The following is a 13049-nucleotide window of genomic DNA, read 5'->3' as shown; positions in this document are numbered from 1 at the left end:
ATATGGTTTGGGCTGAACAAAAATGGGCTAAACTTAGATGTATTATATGTGTTATTTTGGCGTACATGTGTATAAATTGCTTGCATTTATAGGGAATAATTTGTTAAGCAATAAAATTAAAGACTAATATACATAAATAAGGAAGTTAGCTTCCATATTCATCTTTGGACTCTATGGTGTAAGCTTCCCTGTGGAATCTGAGAAATGTCACTCATTAATAAAAGTTTCTGGGTGATTACCCAAGTGGCGACTCTTATCTCTGCGCTAGTCTTAGTGATTAATTAGCATGTTCCTGATTAGGTTGAAAAGCCTTACAGTGCCGTAGTCGCTAAAGACACTTGGGTGGGTACTCGAAGCCGCCGCCCATAGGCACCAAATATGAATCAAGTGATTTTATTGATTTTTATAAATCTAAATGCATAATTCATAAAAGGACTACTCCTTACTCACCTGAAATGAATGGTAAAGTTGAAAGAAAAAATAGGACTTTTACTGAATCTGTTGTTATTATTTTACTTAACTTTGGTGCTACCTCTCATTGATGGGGAGAAATTTTGTTGACTGTTTGCTATGTACTTACTAGAGTTCCTAAATCAACAAGTGAGCTTTCTCCCTATGAAATTTTGAAAATAAGAAACCAAATGTGTCTTATTTTAAAACTTGTGGTTGTCTTACTTATGTTCGCATTCCTGATCCTAAAAGATATAAGCTTGCAAATAAAGCATATGATTATGTGTTTGTTGATTATGCTGTGAATAGTAAAGCTTATAAACTTTGTAACTTGCATGATCATATTATTATTGAATCAAATAATGCTGATTTTTATGAACAAAAATTCCCATTTACATTTAAGAATAGTGGGGGTTCATCTAATGTTGATTTGCCTTTAGTAAGGCTTATTGAATCTAACGAAGATTCAGAATTTGAACCTAAGAGAAGTAAATGAGCTAGAATTACTAAGAATTTTGGCTCGGAATTTCATGCCTATACCTTAGAAGAAGATCCTGGTACCCTCAAAGAAGCTTTGTCTTCTGTTGATGCCAACTTTTGGGCAAGAGGCAATTGATAATGAAATGGACTCTTTAGAGTCTAATGGAACTTGGCACTTAGTAGATTTACCTCTTAGCTGCAAAACAATAGGTTGCAAATGGATTCTTAAAAAGAAGCTGAAATTTGATGGTTTATTTGATAAAATATAAGGCTATACTAGTTGATAAAGGATTTAGGCAAAAAGAATATATTAATTTCTTTGATACCTTTTCTCCTGTTACTAGAATTGCATCTATTTGTGTGTTTTTCTCTCTTGTTGCTATTCATAATCTTGTTATGCACCAATGGATATTAAGACTGCTTTCTTGAATAGTGAATTAGAACAAGAGATATATATGGACTAACCTGAGGGTTTCGTTGTTTCTAGTCAAGAAACCAAAGTATGCAAATTGGATAAGTTTCTTTATTGTTTGAAAGAGACACCTAAACAATGACATAAGAAATTTGATAATCTTATTGTATCACATGATTTTAAAGTGAATGAAAGTGATAAATGCATTTATTATAAATTAGAAAATGATCTTTGCACTATTTTATGTCTAACTATGGATAATTTTCTTATCTTCGGTTCAAACATACATCTTGTGAATGATGTGATATCCATGTTGTATACTAATTTTGATATTAAAGATCTTGAAGATGCTAATGTCTTTCTTGGAATTAAGATTACTAGACCTGATAAGGGAATTTCTTTGGATCAATCTCATTACATTAAGAAGATCTTAAAAAAGTATAATTACTCATATTATAAACCTGCATGTACTCCATATGATCCTAGTGTAAAGTTGTTCAAGAACACTGGAGATAGTATTAGACAATCTGAGTATGTGAGCGTCATTGGTAGTTTAAGATATGTTACTGATTGCACTAAGGTTGATATAGCTTTTGCTGTGGGATTAATATGCAGGTTTACCAACAAACCTAGAATTGAGCATTGGCATACGGTTAAAAAGGTCATGAGATGCCTAAAAAGAACCATGAGCCTTGGATTATTCGAAGGGTATAATGATGCTTATTAGAATACCCTTTCATATAACTTCAAGGCAACTAGTGGTTATATATTTATCATGGCATGCGGAGCTGTCTCCTGGAAGTCTAAAAAATAAACTACTTTGGCTCAGTTTACTATGGAGTCGGAGTTGATAGCACTAGTCTCGACTAGTGAAGAAGTAGGGTGTCTAAGAAGTCTACTATCAAATACCCCTTTATAGGAGAGACTGATCCTAGCTGTCTTGATCCATTGTAACAGTATTGTGGCTATTGGCAAAATTCAAAATTGTTATTACAACAGAAAAAAGCGATAAATACGTTACAAATACAAAACTATCGGAAAGTTTCTTACTACTAGAGTTGTAAGAGTGGATCATGTACGAACTAATGATAATTTGGTCGATTCTTTGATGAAAGGATTAGCTAGAGAGAAGGTTTATAAAACCTCAAAAGGAATAGGATCAATGTACTTAGAATGATGAGTCACTTTTGATAGTAACCCAACCCATAGACTGGAGATCCCAAAAAAAATAGGTTCAATGGGTAATAACAAGTCAAAAAGTGATATGGAGAAAGTCATGCTATAAAGAAAAGTTATATTCCAAACAAAGTAGTTTTTAGAAGCATGATATCCTATAGCAATTGGAGGATGAGTTGTTATGACTCTTAATCAGTATTATACTCTAGATGGAGTGGAGTACCAAGCTACAAGAGTACTCTTGATAGACTCATCTAGGTGAATGTAGAAATGTGGCTGCTTCCTATGGAATTATGGACAAATTCTCTAGAGCGTTCACGATATTGGGATACACGTACATGGCCGTAAAGTAAGGGCTTTTGAGTTCACCTTGGTAAGAATGTGTGTGTAATGTTGTTAGAGATAGAGTTCAAGATTACGAGTCACTCTAATATATTCTAAATCATATACACTATAACTTTGCTTATGCATTGTCTTATAATTTTTTATAATGCTCAAAGGAAAACTATTTTTTAAAATTCAAGTGGGGATTTGTTGGAAATTATATGAATTTTAAACAAACATTTTTTAGCATTTCCTCTTTATTGTCCCACATTGCTAAGAAGCACAAAGTTCAATTTGTTTATAATAAGGAGACTTTGCCTATAGGTTTGGACTCCAAGAAGTACCCACTTTTATGGAAGAGAGAGGACGAAAGTTAATCCTATACGCATACGCAACCGCTGCTGTCGAGACAAGGTGAGATGGATTAATCATTACTATTTTATAGAGAGTTTGTTTAAATAAATAATATTTTATTATTATTTATTTTTTATTTTGAATAAGTAAACCTAAGGTTAAGTATACCAACAACACATGATTTTCTCATACAATTTTATGGTTTCTCTTCTCTATTTTTTCTTTCCATAATTGAGTTGAGAGGATTATATAATGATCTTTGGTTTATGTTTTGTATTATCTTCTATATTTTATTTTTATACACTAATTTCTTAACGATTCCAAACATTAGAGAGGGTATTTGTATACTAGTCTTTCTCTTTATGAGGTGAAGATCAATGCGGAGTATATTCTAAATTATTTTATTTAGTGACATCGAGGCATTTTACATCTTTACTTTCTGTTCAGAACATGAAATCATAAAATAGACTTAGACATACATGATTAATAAAAATAATATACTACTATTTATAGAAATATAATTTATCAAACTTTAAAATCTCAACCACCTAGATATCCTACATTTTGTAAATTTCCTTATTAGAGAAGGCTTAGGATCAAATGTAAAACACATTAAAAAAGTAATTTCTAAGGTCTTAACTTTTTGTAAAAAAATAAAGAAATTATTTACAGTCGAAGAACTACTAGAGTAGAACAAGTAGAAGCACCATAAGATTCAATTGTTGTTTCTTGAATAAAGTTTTAAGTGCCTGTTCTAGTATCACCAAATACTCTTGAATTCCAATGTCATTTGCATTGATTGTTAATATGAAAAAAAATCTGAATATTAAAGATTTCTTCTACGAATTAATAAAAGAAAAAAATTGAGTAAAACAAGTAACTACTTAAGGTTATTTTTATAAGTTTATTCATTGGGTTAATTATTTTAATGTTCATGAGTTTTATTTTATTATATTTTTTTAATAATTAATTATAACATTTATGCTTTTCAACTCCGTTAAATTATTATATTATTCTGTCAAAAATATATATTAATTATAAATAAAATATCCAAAATATACATAACAGATTTATTTTAACATCTTTAGATTTTATCAAATATATATTAATTGTGAATAAAATAATTTAAAATACATTTATCGGCTAAAAATAAATCTTAACTAAAATTAAAATACCAATTTATCCTTAATAAATTCTCTTAGAATTTATTTATATGTATAAAGAATAATAATATATTATTAATTCATAATATCTTTTTCAGAACTTAATAATTAATAACTTGATTAATTATAAAAAATCTTATTTACTTATTTACATTATTTTATGTAAAGTATTTATTAAATTAAAGTATCTTAGTATAAATTTTAATTTCTTTAGCAATTCAAAATTTTAAAATTTAAATATTGAAACAGCTGATTAATTTTTAAATATAAAAATGATTAATAGTTTTCTAATGAAATTTAAATTATTATTATAAATTTTATTAATGTGAATTTGACATTATTTTATATTTTTTTCAAAAAATGTTAAAATTATTTAATGAAACAGAAAAATTTATAAGTGGAATTTGATAAAATTCAAGAATGTTAAAATTTTCTTTGTCTACAAAGATATAATTAGTATTTTAAATAAAAATAACTAATAGAAAAATACCATAGAAAGAGATAATAATCAGTTTCGTCAAATAAAAAAAGTTATCTATATATTGACTATTTTCTTAAATTTAATAAATGAGATTCAAGTTTATATGTAATTTTATAGTTTTTCTATTAATTTATTGATTAATAATTTTTTAATTGAACACTAATTTTAATCTTTAAAAAATATATTAATTATATTTTAATATTATATTAACTAAAAAATTAACTTTTAATTAATAATAATTTAAATTTTATCATAAAAAATAACATACTAATTATATTTTAATAATATATTAACTAATAAAGTAATTTTTAATTAGAGAATTTAAAAATAATATTTTAAATAATATTTATTTATAAATAAATTTTTAATTATATAATAATTTATAATTCTAAAGAATAGTAATATCGGTAAGATTAATAATATATGAACAAAAATTAATAAATAATATATTTAAAATATTTTTATATTATTGTACCGTTGAGATTTTAAAATATTAAAAAACTAAAAATATTTAACAACGATCTATAATACAAATAAATAACTAATTATAATTATAATTTATTTATTATCTCAATTTTATAATTAAAATAATAAAATAGTATATAATATTATATAATAAATAAATAATTATAATTAATTTTTAAAAACAAAAAGATTTAGTGGCTGAAAGACCTTAGATATATTAACCCGTATTTTTATTTTCCTTTTATGGAGGTAATCATTAAAAGCTACGATTACTACGAAAACTGCATGAATTCATACATAACAGAATGAATTTGAAAAAAAAATAATAATAATAAAGAAAAATTAGGCACCTCGTGATAATATATTCATAGTATAACGTCAATCCACTAATAATAAGCCACGTCATGAATCCGGATGTGAAGTAGGCCCACTTTACTCTTATTATATCAACATAAATCTGTGAAGTGGGGTCGGCGTTATCCGGACAGACAAGAGATCGGAGAAGAGAAGAGAGACCTAAAAGATTTAAAGTCCGGCTCCCCTCTCTCCGCCACCACAGGAGAAAGAAAACGTTTCGCTCGAAACGTTTCTCTCCGAAACTTACCCATTTCAAGTTATTACTCTACACGCACATCACTCTTCTTGTAGAATCGTATTCGGTGAGCTTCTCTCGTTCTATTTAAACTTCTTACTTTCTTAATTTTATCTTTTGGCTTTTGTTTGGATGCTGATAAAATGCAAGAAAAACTAGCTATATATATTTTTCTATGTTAATCTTTTTTTATTAGATGAAACTCAATAATTTGATAATGAACTTCGAATTCGATTTCAAATTTAAGGAATGTTAACTATAAATATTTGACTCCTTAATATTTATTTTTTCTATTTTTATGTTTGTTTGTTTGTTTGTGAAGAAAGTTGATACGCTGGGTCTTGTTTGGATGAATTACGTGCATGAATTTAATTGAATTGAAGTTTTATCATGTTTGTTGCATGATTCATTTCTTTCAGAAAGCCATATATATATATATATATATATTGAAAAGAAATGAAAGATTGCGGTGTTCATGTTTCCTTTCCTTGGATCATTAAAATTGATATATTTCATGATTTTCTGGTTAACAGAACTAGTTTTCTTGCCTACTATTTATTTATTTATTTAGTTTTTGCTTTCCACGCTTGGCTGCTTTTTGCAGAAATGATTGATTGCTTGTAAAGAGAAATTGTAATGCGTTTGTTGCCATGTGTGTATTTCTTGATCCCTTTTTGTCTTATAATTATGACATGTTTGCTGAACAATTAATTTTGTGGTGGCTGAATTCTCCAACATGGTGTATATCTTATGTTTCTTAACAATGAATTGCAGGTTTCTGGGTCACATACCATGGTGTGATATGCATTCAGACAAGGATTTGGCAACAAACCTCAAATCCTCTAATGTTGTTTTATCTATGGGTGCTACTACTACTACTACCACCATAGAAAAACCAATGCAAGTGTCTCATTCTGATTTCAAGTTGTGGGGATGGTCCCTCCTTTCTTTTGTACCTTGGGGTACCAGCACTAAGGATAATGTTCAATCAACGACTATCATAAGTGAAGGATTAAAAATTACAGACAATGATTTGGGAACAAGCCTCAAACCCACAACTCCTTTTTTATCTGGGATTTCTACTACTACCATTGAAAAACCAAGGCAAAATTTTCAATTTGATATTAAGCTTCTGGCATGGTCCCTCCTTTCATTGGTACCTTGGGCTATCAATGCTAGAGATAGTATTCGGACACCGACCACCATAAACAAAGGGCTGAAACGGCGTGCCCAATCTCGTCATGTTGTTCAAAATAGTGGTAGTGGTGGTACTTCGTTGCGCTTTAGACCATATGTCTCTAAGGTTCCATGGCATACTGGTCCAAGAGGCTTTCTGTCTCAGCTATTTCCACGCTATGGCCATTATTGTGGGCCCAATTGGTCGAGTGGAAAAGATAGGGGTTCTCTTCTTTGGGATAAGAGGCCAATAGATTGGCTGGATTATTGCTGCTATTGCCATGATATTGGTTATGACACTCATGACCAAGCCAAGCTGTTGAAGTCAGATTTAGAATTTCTGGAGTGTTTGGAGAGACCGAATATGATTACTAAAGGAGATAACAATGTCGCTCGTGTTTATAAGACAATGTGCATCACAGGTATGTCTAGCGATACAGTTTTCTTTCATCCACATGATAATTAGCAGATGAAAGAAATTACTTCCTTTTTCTTCATTAGGTGGATTGATGAGGGTTTTTATGCTTTTTCATGGTGCTTAACTTTTATGCTGATTGTTCTTTTATTTTTTCTTAAATGTATCATAGGACTCAGGAATTTCCTGATACCATACAGAACACAGCTTGTGAACTTACAGTTTGGACGATCCATGCTTAATTTTGGATGGCTGAGCAATGTGAAATGGCGATGTTGGAAATGGCAGAAATCATGAACATGACGAGAAGATCTGAGAAGTTTCCAGCGACAACATCATTGGTGAATAGATTATCCTAAGGCGGACTTGGTTTGGAGCACTTGGATTTCAGCTAAATACCTGTACTATTGAAGTTTCCTGTGCTATTGAAGGTATAGAGGGAGTTTGTCTGTTGGAAAGTTGAGGTTCTAAATCTCATCTCCTGATCTCAGAGATGCATATAATGTAAATAACTTTGTTTGCGCACCATTGCCATGTTTTGTTTGTCAAATGTTGGCAACACTGTGTATTCTATCATGTTGCTAGGCATATGTAGAACCTGTATATTTTAGACAAATATTGAATAGGTGTTCTCTTTGAGCATAACCATATCTATCACATTTTATTGGTAGCTGGAATTTTCATTTTTCATTTCATTGGAAGTTTTTGAAACACCGTGCTACTTGGAATATGAGGAGGTGGATCAATGAAAATTCTGTTGCATGTCTATTTCATTGCAATCATCATAATACACATCTCACAAAGGCAAGGTATGATAAAGATGTGGATCATTTTACATATACTTGTAATAGTCTTCTGATTCTTCCAGAGAGCTTGTTCATTATGGAATATGCTTCTGTGCCTTTCTCTGTACGTAATTCAGCATTATGCAGAGAGTTGTACGCTTGTTGCTTTTTCTTTTTCCAGGATCCACTACACTTCTATATTCAGCAGTTATCCACTTCATTTTGCCGGATTTACTTCTTGATTTTCTGTTTGTTTTTGCTCTGACATTGTATTTCTTCATAGTTTTGATTAGGGATGGCACCGGACAGAGTACCTGATCCAATCCGCCATAACTGGAAAGATATGAATAGGTAGTTAATAGGATTTGGGACTAGTATTGGTTTTGTATAATGGGTACGAGTAGGATATGGACTGCAGTACTGGAGAATATCGTGTAGTCCATCACTTTTTCGATTAAAAAAATTATAAATTAATTAAAATATTTTGATTTTGTAATATGTTAAAAATAATATTAATTATTATTTTTTTATTTTTTGTTATGAAAATTTATCTTAAAGTACGAGAGTTTGTTTATTTTTCATTATACATAGTTATGTGGGGTTCGAATTTATTTTTTAAAAATTGGACTAATTTAAAAATTTGTCATGATTTAATTTGTGATTGAATATAGCTACTAAATAGATTGTATTTTTTGGAACGCGCCAAATACTATTATTTTAAGCTCAGAAAAAAAAAAGTTTTTTTTTATATAATAAAAATAGTGTATAATTTTTTAAATGAAAAGTTAAATTTATTTATTTATTTATATAATTGAAACAGTCTATTTGTTGTATTTATTAATTATTATTAATTATTATGAATGAAACACTTTTTTATTAAAAAATTAAATTTATTTTTATGTATAAAGATACTAATTTCTATGACATTAATAAAATTAATAAAATCACTGCATATCAATCGATTAAATTAGAAAAATGCAATATGTAAATATATCAAAAGTTTATGAAAAAAATTGAAAAAAAAAAAGCAATAAAAACATCTGTCACCAAATAATACACAATCTTTATTGACTAAAAGGGATTCATCATGTTAAAAAGAGAAGAGGAAAAATCGGAAAATGGAAAATGAAGGATGATGGAATGATCACAACAACAAACTTTAAGCAAAACCGTTGATGTAGAAGGCCAAACCTTTTGCACGGCTGTGATGAATTCTAAGGTTGACTATAATCTTTGTTTCTTTTTTTACAAGTGGCCCCACTATTATGCAGTTGACTAGAGAGGAAGAGAGATAGAGATAAGTTGAGTAGGGGCTACGTTATTACCAATGCTTATGTGTCCTTATCACAAGTGTGGCCCCACTCAATTATCTTTAACAAGTCACACCCGTTTGATTGTTCTATCCCCACTCTTTCTCGTAGGAGCGTGTAGAGGAGGACATTTAAATAAGGAAAAAGGCGCATTTTTGGCCCTTATGTTTAGTTTGAAGAACAAATATGCCCCTATAGAAAAAACGACACCGGTTAATAACATTTGTCTGTGTTAGTTTCTATTAGTCTCTGTATCTCTTTTTTTAAGAACATAGTGAAACCCATTATCATCATTTTGAGGATCTTCAACACCACATTTCTTCATTCCCAATCTAATTCTTTTTTTTTTCTACATTTATTACAAAAGTTACACTTTTAACTCAATACCCGTCTTACCATATAATCAACAACTTCATTTTTTTTTTTCCTTTTACAGATTATACTTCCTAGATATATTAGGAGCGATGATCTAACAATACTAAAGTAATTAAAGTTAAGGATGAAAATGAGGGAATACTTTATTGGTATTTCCCTTATGTTTGAAGGTATTTGGCATGGTTCAAGCTCATGGCTTTTACTCTTACTCTCACAGCGACTGGGGGAGTCGAGTTGTAGAATCGAATAGTTTTTTGTTACTTTAATTGAGAGTGAATTTTCCTTTAACTTACAATCTAATTGTTGGCTCTAGGTTAAATTTTGCTTTAAATTAAAGCTTAAATTTTGATCGACATAGCTAATTTAGCTTTAAATTTTGGGTACAAATTAATTTTTGAAAGAAAATATAATCCTAATAGAACTATTGAAAATATAAAGCTAAATTGATTATAGAAGTTTCTACTTAAAAAAATATATATATCTATTTTTTATAATTTTGCTCTTGTAACTAGAATTTATTTAATTTGGTTTTGATTGTTTTGGCTTCAATTCATAAGTTTTTTATACATATTATATGGATATTAAAACGTTCTTTTAAATGATAATTTAAAAGATGAAATTTATATTCTGCAACTTTAAGGTTATTTATGGACAACAAATAAAGTATGTAAATTATTTAAATTCTTACATGGTCTAAAATAAACACCTCAATTTAGTATGAAGATTTTTATCAAGTTTTATTGTGCAATATTTTTTTACTACTAAAGTAGATAAATTTATTTATATAAATTTATTTTTACGTAAATGGCATGCTCATATTTGGTACAGTTTTAATATAGTACATAAAGTTAAAGAGTCTGGCATTCAAAGAAGGGGAAAGATTATGGGATACGGTCTCTTTACAATGTAATTTGGTGTACTCCTATTCCTCGGTGAGTTCAGGTTTTAAGTTAGTTAGCATCTCAAGAAAAGATCATTGATAGTGATAAATAATTATGATCACTATTTATAGAGATAATGACTTCAACAACATTATTAAATACAAGGACCAGATAGTATATATAGTTGTTTATACTATAAATAGCTAAATATACTATCTATGTTATGTTATTCTTTACATCAATAATACCAATACAAGTCAAATGCTTTCAATGGGCAATGAGGAGAGATGTAAAAGGGGCTTTTCTAGCAACTCTTATTGTCTTAACTGTATTTTTTAATTGAATCCCCTTTCTATTTTCTTAGAGATTACTCTTTTGCAGCTAACGTATGGCAAGTTTTCTTCCATAGATATGACTAGAATATAGCTTGATGGCTGGTTGAATTTAATCTACTTGTTCTAAAAGGGGTAGATACAATAGGAACTAAAGTGTGTTTTTTGCTAGTATGCTTTAGCAGTTGTGTTGTTGGCATAATGAGAGAATTTTTAAAAGATCTTCTATGTCTCTTCATTATAAGTTGCTATTTATTCACAAGTATATCGAGCAGATTGAGCAAGCTTAGGAATTCATTACTGTAATTATAGTGGCAACTAAGAGGGAGGTTGAATTAGTTGGAATTAAACACCCAAAATCAAGACTAAGCAAGTAAGTAATCAAGCACAACAAAAGGATTATATAGTGGTTTAGCCAACTCTTGCCTATATTCACTCTTCAAGAATGCTCTTCAGATTTTCACTATCAGATAGAATTACAACCTAACCCTATCTAAATTATTTTTCATAAGGTTAAGAATAAATCCAAGTGTTTTTTCAAGGTTCATGCTCCAAACTAAGTGATTTTTCTAAGCTCACACTATAACCCAATCTAAGTGTTTACACTCTAAATATTTTTTGCCCAAGCCCAAAAATTTTAATATGTTTTCAAATACTTGACCCATGTGCATAATACCTAATGCAGTCTGATTCTGTACTGATTCAACTATTTGAGGAGGTGCATAATAATAATTATTTAACCGACTTAGATACTTGAGGTGGTGCAATGAAGAGTCATTATGCAAGAATGTTGTTGAGTCTATAATTTTTAGTTTAGTGACTAAACTGTTTGAGGTGGTGCAAAATGATAATTATTTCACCGATTTAGATATTTGAGGCGGTGCAGTAATTATTCGATGACTCAAATATCCAAGGTGGTGCAGTAAAAATCAGTATGCAAAGATATTGTTGAGTCCGAAATAATTATTTTACTAATTCAAGTGCTTCAGACGGTGCAATAATTACTTTACTGACTCAAGTAGTTGAGGCAATGCAGTAATCTTTTCAAATACCTAAGATGGTGCAATGAAGAACTTTGATGCAGAGACTTTATTCAACTAGCACGTGTAAAATATGGAGTGTGAAAAGAGATGAGTAGTTGAGAAGTTGAAAATAGAGGAGAGATGTTTCAAGAGAAAGTATAGAAAAGAATTGTCATGTTATAGGAAGTTGAAGAACTCCACTACACCACTTTCTTAATAACTTAACATGTTTAAATTTTGAGAAAGTGGGAGAGTTGATGGCATCACTTCATTAAAGATAGCTTCACGTGCTTAATTGCCTCAACAAGTTGCTTTATTAAGGTAGTGGATTGAAGTAGTTATCCAAGACGTGATCACCAAGCAGAAGAAGTCTATAAATTGAGGAGCTCACTTCTAAAGAGGAACCAACAATCATTCAAAAAAATCAACAATACTTAGCAATATTTTCTCTATAATACTATAGCTTTTTACTTATTTCAATTTGCTTTTAGTTTTTAATTTCCTTAGCTCAGATCTATCTTCAGTATTCATAAACATAATTTTCTAATTCAATTTCTTCAACTTTCATTTTTATTAGTCTTATTTTTTCAGTTCTTAGTTGCAATTCTTTATCTTAAAAAATAGTCATGTTACTTAGATTTAAAAAAGTTTTTAGGAGTAGAGTTAAGAGTCTAGAAAAATTTAGGTTCCTTAAGTCCTTTCGTACAATCGTTCTGATAAAAGTTAGATCGATGTAATTGATTTGCTTTTCATTAGACACATTATTTTTTAGGTAATACACCTCTGGCATGCTCGCAATACTAGCACACATGAATGGCTAAATATTGTACAAACAATATTTTTTTGGCACGCATGG

General features: G+C 29.5%; 2 protein-coding genes across 4 annotated transcripts; both read left to right on the top strand.

Moving 5' to 3' along the window:
• Positions 1-1595: 1595 nt before the first annotated feature.
• LOC125369987 (uncharacterized mitochondrial protein AtMg00810-like) lies at positions 1596-2069 on the top strand. The gene has a single exon (XM_048373531.1). It carries the CDS (start codon positions 1596-1598, stop codon positions 2067-2069), a length of 474 nt encoding a protein of 157 aa, XP_048229488.1.
• A 3685-nt stretch (positions 2070-5754) lies between these two features.
• LOC8258215 lies at positions 5755-8178 on the top strand. Of its 3 annotated transcripts, none has more exons than XM_015723493.3 (3): positions 5755-5964; positions 6672-7495; positions 7661-8178. In XM_015723493.3, exons 2-3 carry the CDS (start codon positions 6700-6702, stop codon positions 7783-7785), a joined length of 921 nt encoding a protein of 306 aa, XP_015578979.1. In that variant the 5' UTR covers positions 5755-5964; positions 6672-6699; the 3' UTR covers positions 7786-8178. The 3 variants fall into 3 exon arrangements, with proteins under 3 accessions (XP_015578979.1, XP_015578978.1, XP_002526043.3); XM_015723492.3 differs by lacking the exon at positions 5755-5964 and adding an exon at positions 6415-6549; XM_002525997.4 differs by lacking the exon at positions 5755-5964 and having other exon boundaries at positions 6646-7495.
• The last annotated feature ends 4871 nt before the right edge of the window (positions 8179-13049 follow it).

The sequence above is a fragment of the Ricinus communis genome, chromosome 1 (genome assembly GCF_019578655.1).
Source record: "Ricinus communis isolate WT05 ecotype wild-type chromosome 1, ASM1957865v1, whole genome shotgun sequence".
NCBI classification, from domain to species: Eukaryota; Viridiplantae; Streptophyta; class Magnoliopsida; order Malpighiales; family Euphorbiaceae; genus Ricinus; species Ricinus communis.
Note: the sequence above shows the minus strand (reverse complement) of the source record. Positions and strands in the feature narration are given on the sequence as shown.